The sequence below is a fragment of the Lacerta agilis genome, chromosome 8, assembly GCF_009819535.1.
Source record: "Lacerta agilis isolate rLacAgi1 chromosome 8, rLacAgi1.pri, whole genome shotgun sequence".
In the NCBI taxonomy this organism is placed as follows: Eukaryota; Metazoa; Chordata; class Lepidosauria; order Squamata; family Lacertidae; genus Lacerta; species Lacerta agilis.
This window is the reverse complement of record NC_046319.1, coordinates 48,748,759-48,761,166: the sequence shown is the minus strand read 5'-3', so window position 1 is coordinate 48,761,166 and position 12,408 is coordinate 48,748,759. Positions and strand designations below refer to the sequence as shown.

At 45.3% G+C, this 12,408-nt stretch overlaps 1 protein-coding gene across 3 annotated transcripts in view; it reads left to right on the top strand.

Moving 5' to 3' along the window:
• Positions 1–3,058: 3,058 nt before the first annotated feature.
• The window catches only part of LOC117051154 (fatty acyl-CoA hydrolase precursor, medium chain-like), a 34,730-nt gene continuing 25,380 nt past the window's right edge, over positions 3,059–12,408 (top strand). Inside the window, exons 1-6 of one of the 3 annotated variants that reach the window (XM_033157280.1) lie at positions 3,119–3,142; positions 3,521–3,597; positions 7,964–8,058; positions 9,632–9,836; positions 10,270–10,414; positions 11,004–11,137. In XM_033157280.1, coding sequence (XP_033013171.1) covers positions 7,989–8,058; positions 9,632–9,836; positions 10,270–10,414; positions 11,004–11,137 — 554 coding nt within the window. In that variant the 5' untranslated portion in view covers positions 3,119–3,142; positions 3,521–3,597; positions 7,964–7,988. Of the gene's footprint in view, positions 3,143–3,520; positions 3,598–7,963; positions 8,059–9,631; positions 9,837–10,269; positions 10,415–11,003; positions 11,138–12,408 lie in introns of all 3 variants that reach the window. The other 2 variants (XM_033157281.1, XM_033157279.1) reach the window with 2 other exon arrangements.

The window sequence follows — 12,408 nt, the reverse complement described above, 5'->3', positions numbered from 1 at the left end:
AACCACAAACCAGTGCTTTTCCTAGCTAAGTTTTATAATAGGCTGACAGCCTCCATTGATCAGGGAGGATCTTGAGGGCCTGATCCTCACCAACTTCAGTTAGCAAATGGAAAGTGAAACAGAAAGTCTGTCTCAAACTTTTCCTTATAAATATGGGCAAGGTTGGATAGGCAAAGGGATCAGCCTCTGTGAAATATACTCCGAGTCCAGTGTGAATTTCATGCTCTTTATTCAGCTCATAGTAGTGAGGAATGCAGTTCCCCCAAAACGTTTGCTTTATATACACTATTTACACAATGGGCCCCACGTGATTGGCTAATTCCGGGATACTCCTGTATGCCAATCGGAGTGCGGATTCACTTCCACCTGGAGCTGGATTGGGTGGCTCCTGCGGACCAATCAGACTGCTGCAATCTCAATCCTATTGTTCTGGGACCAGTCAGACTGCTGCAATCTCAATCCTATTGTTCTGGGACCAGTCAGACTGCTGCAATCTCAATCCTATTGTTCTAGGACCAATCAGACTGCTACAGTTTGGATCCTATTCAACTCAGTACATAACACTCTGATCAGAGAGAATTCCAAGGGTGGTTTGCTCAATCAGCAATGCATGCCAGTAGAGAACTGGGCTTTGCACCTGGTCAGGGAATATCTGCAAGAGTCTCTGTCTCCCTCTGGCCAGACGGTTCCATGTGTTTTGGCAACTGAACAACTCAGAGGCTCTATATGTTGGCTGGCTTTAGAGATTGTGGGACAAAGAAAGCTGCCATACACCATTGACCCATCTAAGTCAGTGATTTCAACACTGATTGGCAGCAGCTTGCTTCAGTCTTCTTTCCCAGCCCTACTTGAAGATACCACTGGGGACGGGAAGCAAAGAACCTTCCACATTTTCCCGGATGGAAGAAAAGGATCCATGGGTTGCATGGGATTTGTAAGGGGGAGAGATAGAGAGGGGGAGAGATAGAAATATGTTGGCATATTTAAACTGAGTAACTGCACAACAAAAGGCTGAGGAGACTGTAAAGCATAACTAGGAGTTTATTTAATTAAAGGAAAAATAACAGAAATTACATTAGCTATAAGAACATTACAGAAACATGACTCATCCAGTGACCCACCACCTAGGGTACTGAGAGAGGTACACAGACCTCCTTATATACTATGTCTGATTGCTGATACGCCTTAAATCAATACAAACTTAACACCACCTGCTGTAATGCCTCACAGCTGCAAAACTAGGTCAGTTCATTTCCTTCTTTCTTTTAAAGAGACATTTCTGTGGAACAGTAATGAACCTTAAACTGTAACATTCAACAGTGTGGGTGACTTAGAGCTCTCCTTGGTGTTCCCTGGCAAAACGAGCCACATTTCATGTGGAGGAGAGTTGCTGCCTTCATTGTTCTTGCAAATTAACTGGGCTCCAACACTGCAAAGTAACTTCTAAATTCAGTTTATATTGCTACAAAAGTTGGGTGTGTCACCCCCTCTCTCTGCTGAGTGGTGGCAAGTGCCCGTGGGGTTCCAGGCACTTGCCCATGGTCTGTGGTCCTTTGGAGAATTGAGACAGGGTGGAGACTGTTGTTGCTTTAAGAAATATGGTTTATTCACCTATTTACACCTTCAGTCTGCATGGAGGGAGTCCAGATTTTACAGCATGGTCATTTCAAGAGGGGCTTGTACCTCATACCAGTGAAGCCCTGGAGTCCAAGGCATCTCTCCCAGCCAGCCAGCCAGCCTGCCCAAGATGGACCCCACTCTTCCTCCTTCTTCCCAACAACCCTTGCTCAAGAAAGACCCTCTTTTCCCGGTCACCTCATATTCAGTTACCCTTGCAACCTTCCTAACACCCAGTCTCTGATTACACCTCAGGGCAATGGGGGAGGACAGTTCTCTTGCATTGCCCATGGCCCGCAATGGAGTTGTTTCTTAATGGCCCTAGCTTGGCCTGGTCGTTTTGCATAGGCTAGCCCAGGAATTCCTCTGCAGCTTGTATTTCTCCCACATGATCAAAATCCTACCTTTTGTTAATTTCGGGGGTTTAGAGGCCCATCATATCTCTGACAATATTAATTTGTTCCAGTGAGCATATGGCTAGTGCTCAAAGAGCCAAAACCATAGCAAAAGAAACAAACAAAAACCCCTGACAAATAGTGAAAATTGTAAATACTCGCTTTGAAAGAGTAAAGCCACAATACAAAATAAACTGTAAATTGTTACATAAATAAGTGAAACAATTACAATGGCCATACTATGATCACTAAATAGAAGAAACATAAAATTATTTGTACTGACTGCTAAAGTGCATAAAAAATTACAGGTGAGGAATAACTTTTCTAACACCCTGCTGTCATATGAACGAAAGCAGTAAGAATGTTTAGAGGCAGAAATGCAGTACAGGAAGATGAGTTTAATGAGAGTAAATTAGATGCAGGCGATAGATATCCCCAATATTAGGGTAGACTTTGGGGATTTCTGCTGTCCTACAGCACATTCTTCAGTGTTCGTCCCCTGCTTCCTTGTTTTCTAAAACATATTTTGGCTCTTGGTGTGCATAGATGCCCTTGACTGGGCCATGCGCCCACAAGACGCACTGGGTGGGGCAGGAGCCCATGTCATCTTGGGAGAAGATACTCTCTGGGCCACATGTGGTTGTCGTCCGTCCCCCCCCCCCCCGCAGCCTCCATTTACTTATTCCCTCTACTCTAGAAGTGTTTTTGACTATTGATGCAAGTAACAGTACCTTGCAGAAGAAGGAAGCAGAGGCAGGATCCAAAAGCATCAAGCAGACAAGATTTGCAGTTGCCCAAAGCGAATTTTGAGGAGGGCACCCTCAATTCCTTTTTTTATGAATTTATGATGTCAAGCTAAATGAGCTGAGAAAAGGGAACCAGCAACAATCTTCACCGAGGAATGAAAAACCAACGAATGCGGCTGCAGAACTACGGAAATCCAGGGAAGGCAACAGTCCCTGTGAAATAGCTACCATTCATAAAGGAAGGCTAAGGGCAGCCCGCCTAGCCAATCACAAGCATGCATGCACTCTGCCGCTGTTCTTCTGACTGAGCCTGAACTGCTAGTAAGTAGGTCGGTTTGCTAGCTGCGTGTTTGCAGGAGATGAGAGAGCACCTTGGAGGATGGTGTGAGTCCCTGGATTTAACTTTATAATAATTTTACTTTCTTTGCGCATTCTGGCAGAAGGGGGCAATTGGAGGGAGAGAAACGGCTCCTTGCCATGCCTGTGCGTTTGTTGGTGCTTTTGAAATTTAGACACCTTGGAACACCCGGAGTCACCTGTAACGTAGCAACCCTGTGCAAAAATACACGAACCGAAAGCAGGCGATGTGGCTGCTGCTTCATTGAAGCGGAAACGGGGTCCGTGAGTGGGCGCGCAGGGCGTGTGGAAGATTGCCAGGTTTCTGGGTGGACCTAAGACGCGGGCGGTGGTGGAGTCATCTTGTACACAACCAAGACGGGGAATTGCTTGCTGGGTACCTTTGGCTTTGAGTTCTGGCTTCAGTGGTAACGTTAACCAGGGGAAATGCAGGACGGACATTGGGTCTGACCTACGAGAAGCGGCAGTTCCGTAAGCCTCAGGTGAGTGAGTCCTCTCGAGACCGGGGGGTGGGGGCGTTTCTTCTGGGAGGATAGATAGAGGGATTGCAGCTTTATCCCTACAAACTCAAAAGGCTGTGAGGCTGAGATGGGATTATATCTCTCTACCTATTTCGCTCTGAACTTTGTCCGCGCTTCTAGGTTAGGGTTGGAAACTTCCTTCTCATGGAACTGTGAGCTCATCCACATTGGAGTGTAATGTGGACTTGAGGTTTAAATATTTCCGTGTCCAATTAATGGATGCATTTAAGTTACATTTAAATATAGAAACATAGACCATGAGGATCATCTAAGTGCAACCCCCCCCCCCCCAGCGCAATGCAGGAATCTTTCAGCCAACATGGGGCTCAAACTCACAACCCTGAGATTCAGAGTCTCATGCTCTACCAACTGAGATATCCCTCAGTTTATTATTATCATTTCTTCATAACCTCCACATCCAAGTGGCAGCCATTACTCACTAAATCTGGATTTTCCCGATCCACAGATATTCTGAAAAGGGAAGAAAATTCAATATAAATCTACATATTACCCCCAACATTGGGTCCACTAAAGAGCACTGTGGGTTGTTGGTTTTTTGTTACATGCGTGGTGACATTTTGCTGGGTGATATCTATCACTGCCACCCCCCACCCACTTCCATTTTGTTTCCACCAGCCCAAAGGACACAGCCTGCCCTTTTATCTCGGTTGTTGATGGAAACATATTTGTTGTGTTTTTATTTTTTAAAGCAGCTCTTTTGTGCAGAACTGCTCTTGCGCATAGCAGCTGCATTAACATTTCAGCTTTATTTGCCCTGGCAGCTTTACATGATGGGAGGCTCCGAATCCCGGCCTGGCTTGGAGCCAGGCAAATCTGGTATATCAGGAAGCTGTATTTCAGTCACAATAATAATTGGAGTCAATCAGTGCCAATGGCCAAAAGTGGGATTAGCAGGTGCCAGCAATTGATCAGTGGTGCCTGCAAAAAATCTCTGCAGGATCAGCTCCACTCAGCAGATCCTTGCCAAAGGCACCTGCAAGTCCTGTTGGGCAGGGTTTCTTCCTTTGAGTTAAATTGTGGCTGCAGGGGAAGAAAGGGAAGAGTCAGGTGTGTGTTTACAGCTCCTGCTTCTTTCTCTTGAAGCTGGGTCACCCAGCATTATGGTGATGTCAGGTGAGTGGCAGGTTGGCAGCTGCACCTGCTTGCCAAGGTAGCTCACAAGGGCTGGGATGGGAGCTCAGGATATAGCCTGGCAGCCAGATCCTATTCCCTAGCCCAGGCATAGGCAACCTTCGGCTCTCCAGATGTTTTGGACTACAATTCCCATCATCCCTGACAACTGGTCCTGTTAGCTAGGGATCATGGGAGTTGTAGGCCAAAACATCTGGAGAGCCGAAGGTTGCCTATGCCTGCCCTAGCCCTTACCTACAGCTTCATTCAGAGGAGCTGCCACTGGCAAAGTGCCGCCTGCTCCCTAAGAGTCATCCTAAGTCCAAGATGAGTGGCTGGGGTGGGTTTGCTTCCACTACTGCCTGCGGACAAGCAAATCTGATGCTTTTGCCTATCACTGTGTTTGTTTGGTGTGAGGAGGGCTTGTGTGGGCTGTGTGACTGACAGCATCTCTCCCCTCAAGGGCACCACATGGCAGCGCATGCAAGCCACATGGGTTGCTAACAGCAAGCCTGTGTATTTGTGTAATGATCGCCGTTACCACCATTACAAAATTATAAAGGAAACACTGCTTTGCTGCTTAAGAACAGCGAGTGCTTGCACACACTACTCTTACAATTACAGGTGGGTAGCCGTGTTGGTCTGCCATAGTCAAAACAAAATAGAAAATTCTTTCCAGTAGCACCTTAGAGACCAACTGAGTTTGTTCTTGGTATGAGCTTTCGTGTGCATGCACACTTCTTCAGATACACTGAAACAGAAGTCACCAGATCCTTAAATATAGTGAGGGAGTGGGGAGGGGTATTACTCAGAAGGGTTGTGGGAATGGGTGATGAGCTGATAGGTGTGGAAAACCTGTTGACAGCTGCAATTAGTCTTGCAGGGAAAGGCAAGGGGTGAGATGGCTAAAGATAGCTTTGTTATGTATAATGAGATAAGAATCCAATGTCTTTGTTCAGACCAGGTTTCTCCATGGTTTTAGGTTTGGTGATTAGTTGCAATTCAGCCACTTCTCTTTCCAGTCTATTTCTGAAATTTCTTTGTATTAAGACAGCTACTTTGAGATCTTTTATAGAATGTCCTGGGAGATTGAAGTGTTCTCCTACTGGTTTCTCTGTCTTGTGATTCCTGATATCAGATTTATGTCCATTTATCCTTTGGCGTAGGGTTTGGCCTGTTTGTCCAATATAGAGAGCTGAAGGGCACTGTTGGCATTTGATTGAACAAAGCTATCTTTAGCCATCTCACCCTTTCCCTGCAAGACTAATTGCAGCCATTAAGAGTCGTCAACAGGTTTTCCACACCTATCAGCTGATCACCCATTCCCACATCCCTTCTGAGTAATACCCCTCCCCACTCCCTCACTATATTTAAGGATCTGGTGACTTCTGTTTCAGTGTATCTGAAGAAGCTCATACCAAGAACAAACTCAGTTGGTCTCTAAGGTGCTACTGGAAAGAATTTTCTGTTTTGTTTACTCTTACAATGTGTGAGTGTGAAACAGCAAAGCACGCATAGGCAGAGAGACACAGAAGGAATTGAAGAGAGACGGGGTGCCGTGATTGACAGATACACCACTTCAGCAGGCGCTGAACTTAAAGCCAAAGGTTTGTGTGGCAGCAAGTGATACAGTAATGATAAAAGCCATCTTTACTGTGTGCTGCTTTCTGTGCTGTGTGGCCCCAGCACATGACACTCCAAGACAATGACAGCAGCACGCACACAGGATCACTCTGTTTTAGAGGCAGAATCAAAATAAAACAAGACGGGATTCTATAGAAAAAGAGACCTGCTAAACTAAGTCTCTCCATTAAGGTTAATGGCTCTGGTCTAGTCTGCTAAGTATTTATTTGCAGGGGGCTGGTTGCTACAGAAATTACTAACTGGAGATGCTTCCAGAAAGGGGGCAGCAGGTATGTCCTCCTCACCTGGCTGGAGGTTATCACATTGGTGAGCATCAACAAATAGCCCCAGGTGACAGTCGAATCTTGAACTGGGCTAGGAAGAGACATGGGGTACTTCCAGCCTGTTGATATTTTGAGGTGGTCTTCAGTCCCATAACAGCAGATTCAGGTTGTGTGGTTAGAGTTGATTTGGTGTTCTTGCTTAATACACTTGCTCCCCGCTCCAAAAACAAAGCAAAAACAAAAACCCTCACACTTTTTTGTGACAAGGGACCAGGAAAGACACACTTTTTTGATACAATATTGTATAGCCTGCCTGCAAGCAAATCAGAATGAATGCTCAACAAACAGGTTGTCAGCAACCACAGAGGCTGGGGCAAGGAAGAGGGGAGCTAGGAACCCCAGGGGAAGCAATTTGTGTTGTGAGCCCTTCCATCTTATGCTCAGGCTGCATGTGTGGCCACTGTCTCTAGTGACCTTTATTCTAAGGAAAACAAACCTGAGGAATGTGCTGGCACCCCTGAAATATCCTATAGCTTCACGATTGGGTGCATGTAACATTTCAACTCTGGCAATAAAAGACATGAATGCTAAATATATGTTGGAATGAAGTTGTGCTTATTGCTCCAGAATGTGTTTAGGACTGTTGTCTTGCTGTCCCATAATTCAGCCTTGCATTCAGTTCAGTGTGAAGGAGTCGCATTACTCTGGCCAAGCTAAGTGTGCTGTTGCCATTCTGTCTGAAAGAGGAGTTGTGCGCAGACTCTTGATCTAAATTCAGTGGTCTAACAAAGTTTAGAGCCTTAGCAAAAGAGAACTTTAGAAATGTTTTGCTTGCATATCATCATGTTGCAATTCTCACAAACAACTGTGTAAAGTCAGTAAATACTATTCCCATATTGCTGATTAGTTCAGGGGTGACATTGCATAAAAGCCAGAAGTCAACTGAGGGCAACTCAATCTGTGTTCCAAGAGTTCTGCTGGTGAACGAGCACCGTCCCGTATCTTGCAAATCCCATGGTGCTCTAGGAAGTTAAGCAGCACAGGGGGTTAAAACAGACAGTGTTCCAGAGTCCGGCCTCCCTTGACAGCCTCCCCCCACTTAATGGCATTGCCAAAGGAGATGGAGCAGCTGCTGCTGGACCAACTCCAAGCACTGTTCAAGGTTAACAGCAGCCCTTTCGCCTGCAACTGAACTCTCCAGGCTTCAGATATTACACAATGCTTACTGCTTATCTTTGCCAATGCCAACCTTTGCCTGGGTGCATTGAAAGAAGCTGCATGTGTTTCAGGCATCTGAGTGGGCTGAAGATTTCGATGGCTGGCTCAATGGCTTGGTTGCTCCCTCTGATCCTGGTCTCCTGGGCCACTGTTTTGGCAGCTGAAGGTAGGATTTTAGATTATATATATATATTCAAATTTGCAAAAAACCATCAAGCAAACAAATAAAACAATTTCCATAAATTCCCTTGGACTTCCCCCCTCCCTTTTGTGGGTCCTTGGGTTAACTTTTTCTCTTGCATCTTCTCTATTAATCCAGTTGTATTAAATCCCCAATAAAGCCATAGTCCAACGTTTAACATCATTCAAGCCCTACTAATAATTTTAATTGTTTACAATAATTTTTAAGTTAAGTTATGTATTTCCCCCATTCCTTATTGAAATTTTGGTCTTCCTGATTCCTAATTCTTCCAGTCAGTTTTGCCATTTCTGCATAGTCCATAATAGTGGTGTTGGGGGAGGGGGTTGGAATGGGGGCTTCTGCCTTGTTCGTTTGGCTGGTCATTGTGCCCAAGAAGGGGAGATTGGCAACTGGCTGGTAATTACTTAGATTTTTTGAATCCAAGGAGAGTCTACTACCAAGACAAGCAAAACTTGCTAAACTGAGACAATTCTTGATTTGCATGCTTAAGCCCTAATAGGTTGCATTTACAATCACGTTCATGCTGCCAGATCACACAGTCTCTTCCTGCTGCTGTTGATGCACAGGATTAAAATATGATCCAGAGGAACACAGAGGGAGGGAGGGAAAGTTACTAAGCAAATTGTGCAGAATAAAAGGGGGGTTAAAACAGAAGGGGGGTGCACAATCCTCCTGCTGAGAAGGTGGAAGAGGAAGTGGAGCAGTGGGAATGGTGTTAAGAAAACACCCACGAAGAATACAAAACCAGTGCGCTGGTTGAGCGGGAAGATTCCAGTGAAGGAAATTGTTCCCCGGAGGGAATCCCAGATAATTACACCATCTGCACTCAGTTCCCAGCCAGGAGGAGTGAGTGAGAGAGAGAGAGAGATCTGGAAGTCCTGAGTGGGTACACATACTAAGCTTTCAACAGCCAACAGTGTGATGAGGCGGAGAAAACGCAAACAGTGGTGTTCCCATTGACCAAGAGAGGATTTATTTCAAAGACAGTGATTCTTGGATCAAGTTGGGTGGGGACAGGGGTGGAGACTAGGGTGGCACATATGCCATACTTTTAAAGCACATTTAAATCTTGTTTTTTCTCCCCAAAGAATCCCAGATGTTGTTCTGGTGCTGGGAATTGTAGTTCAGTGAGGGGTCTCCCAACAACTCTCAGTACACTTAATAAAATATAGTTTCCATGATGGGGGGAGCTGTAAATGTCTGGTGTGTACACAACCTAGGTGGCCAGTGAGTCTTCCTCTAATTTATGATTTGATTAAGTAGTAAAAAGGTGCATTAAGTCAGTCAAGGATATCCTATCCCCAAAGAAGAAGTTCTGCCCGACTTGTGGAAAGTGGATCTTGTGCTGCCTTTGCCTGCATGTAGCTGGAGCAGCATTGCTTCAGGATTCCCAGGCTTTTCCAAATGTGAAATCTAACCCTGCTTCTGACACCGGAGAGCTGAATAGTTAGCACTTGCACGCTTGAACTTCTGAAGCTTTTGTGCAGGAATAGCAATGGTTCTCTGACTCAGACATTTCTGTTATATGCACACACAGGCCAAAATCCTGCTCCTCCACAAGTGCTTACCAAGAATGGGAAGCTCCAGGGCCAGCAGGTCCAAGTCAATGGTGCTGAGAGAAAGGTGGATGTTTTCCTTGGAGTCCCCTATGCAAAGCCACCTCTTGGGCCATTACGGTTTTCCCAACCGCAGCTGGCAGAACCTTGGAGCAATCTAAGAGATGCAACTTCCTACCCACCAATGTAAGTCAAGTACAGGGGAAGTTGGGCCACCCCGAGAAAGTATTACAGTACCGTATTTTTCGCTCCATAAGACACACTTTTTTCCTCCTAAAAAGTAAGGTGAAATGTCTGGTGCATCTTATGAAGCGAATGCAAAGAGAGGGCAACAGTCAGCTACTCGGAAGGCTTGTCCTAGAGGCTTGGTGGCCTTTGTTTGGCAGCACCACTTAAGGAAATGATCAGGCGGAGACAGCCTGCCGCCCTGGGTTTTAGTCCTTTGTTGGCATTCTCCAACAAAGCAATTCACAAGAATTGCTTCCCTCCATGCATGAAGTCATGCAACACTTGGCTTCCTCTCTACTCAGCTGGTGTTTGCTGACGGTCAAACATGAGAAGCTTTTTTTTCACACTGTGTGTACTGAATTAGTTTATTTCTTTTATTTGCTTTGTCAAGGTGTCTGCAGGATCCAGAGGTGGGACAAATGCTGTCAGATATGTTTACTAACAAAAAGGAAAAGGTCTCTTTGAATATTTCTGAGGATTGTCTGTACTTAAACATCTTCACCCCGGCTCATTCTGACAAGAACAGCAAGTTACCAGTAAGCCATGTTCCTCTTCAGGGCTTTTCACTCCCTATTATGTGTCTTGGCCAAGCAGCCTGCCAAATGTAGTCCACATCTATATAAACATAGGAAGCCTTAAACAGCTCAGGATCCAACTATTGAAGGAATCGGAGAATCAGAGAATCTTAGAGTTGGAAGGCTCATCTAGTCCAACCCCTGGCAAGGCAAAAAATCTCAGCTAAAGCATCCATGACAGATGGCCATCCAAACTCTGCTTAAACACCTCCAAGGAAGGAGAGTCCAAAACCTCCTGAGGGAGACTGTTCCACTATTGAACAGCTCTTACTGTCAGAAAGCTTTTCCATATGTCTGGTCGGAATCTCCTTTCCTGCAACATTGGTTTGAGTCCTACCCTCCCGGAGTAGGAGAAAGGAAGCTTGCTCCCTCCTCCATGTGGCAGCCCTCCAGATATTTGAAGGTGGCTATCACATCTCCTCTTAGTCTCCTCTTTTCCAGGCTAAACATACAAGTGAAGCACAACATCAAACCCACTCTGAACATTTTATTTGGCTCTGGCGGGGCAGGCAACCCAGCACGAGCCCCAAATTCTATCTTTTGCTTTCAGGTGATGGTCTGGATCCATGGAGGAGGATTGTTGGTGGGTGCAGCGTCCACATACGATGGGTCTGCGTTAGCGGCTTTTGAAAACGTGGTGGTGGTGGCGATTCAATACCGGCTGGGCATTCTGGGTTTTTATAGGTAAGACGTTTGTCCCAAGCTCCTTTGAGGCTGTGCCTGAAACATGAGTGGAACAGAAGGAAAGGTCCCCACCTGGGTGTTCCTCTCAGGGATTGGATGGACAGTCCCACAGGCCACCCATGCTGCTTCCCTCCCTTGTGGGGGACAGAATGGACTGCTTGGTGGCAACCAAAAACTTTCCATAGTCAGTGCTGGAGTGCCACAGAGAAAACGAAGCCTGCCTTTCCCACTCCTGACAACACGCCGGAGCCTCAAACTGTGAGCCCTCTCCATGGGGACAGGGCAGGAGGTAGGGTGAGCAGGGAAAGTGCAACACCATTGGGACCACATTGTGCATCATACCATCAAGTGACCACGGGTGGTGGCCCTTTGCAGGTGGTGGCCAGTAGGAGGAGGCTGCTGGAGGCTACCAGGGCTGGGTGGAGGGACACAAAGGAGTTTGGACTGTGCTTTTTTGGATTACAGCTTTTGTTTCCCTCTTCTGCCGTCACAACAAGCTGTGAAGCAGAAGAGGCAATAGAGCTCTTGGCCTGAGGCTAAGTGGGGATTTGAACCTGGATTTCAAGCCCAGGTCTCTAAGACTGGCTGTCAGTGACTGGGCAAGTGGAACCTCTATTCAGATACTCACATCTTCCGCAACACCCCTTCCCCCCCAATGTGCATGTGGTCAAATCTAGACATGTCCAGTGAGACATCATTGCTTCAGGAGAGGCTGCTTCTTTTCAGGGTAACCAGATTAAAAGAAATTATTGCAGGGCATTTTCTTGTTGCATGCCCATGGGTTGGTTTTGTATTTGTATTGTAGGAGAATCTCTCCTTTTGATTTGATTTTCAACAATGTGAAAATAAGGAATGTTTTTTTTTTTTGGATTTTCTTTTTTTTTTTAAGGATTTTATTATTTTTCCATATGCATATATAAAAGAACAAAACATACACCAATACACTAAAAATACAAATTAGAATACACAATAAACAACTCAAACAACAACACAATAAACATAAGAAAAACACATACAAACCTATCTAAACACTAATCTTTATCTCATTCTTCTTTTTTCTTCTAAGCATAGGGGGACTTCCCCCACACCCTCCACTGCATTGTTAATCCAAATATACTTCAAGTAGCTATATATCTACTTTCATAACTAATAACCATCTTAATTGTCCTTAGATTCATTTACTAAAAACATAGTTCTTAATCTATTCCCAAAATCTTCAGACACTCTTATTTGTATCTTATACTGTAAAATTCTTACCAAAATTTTAACTT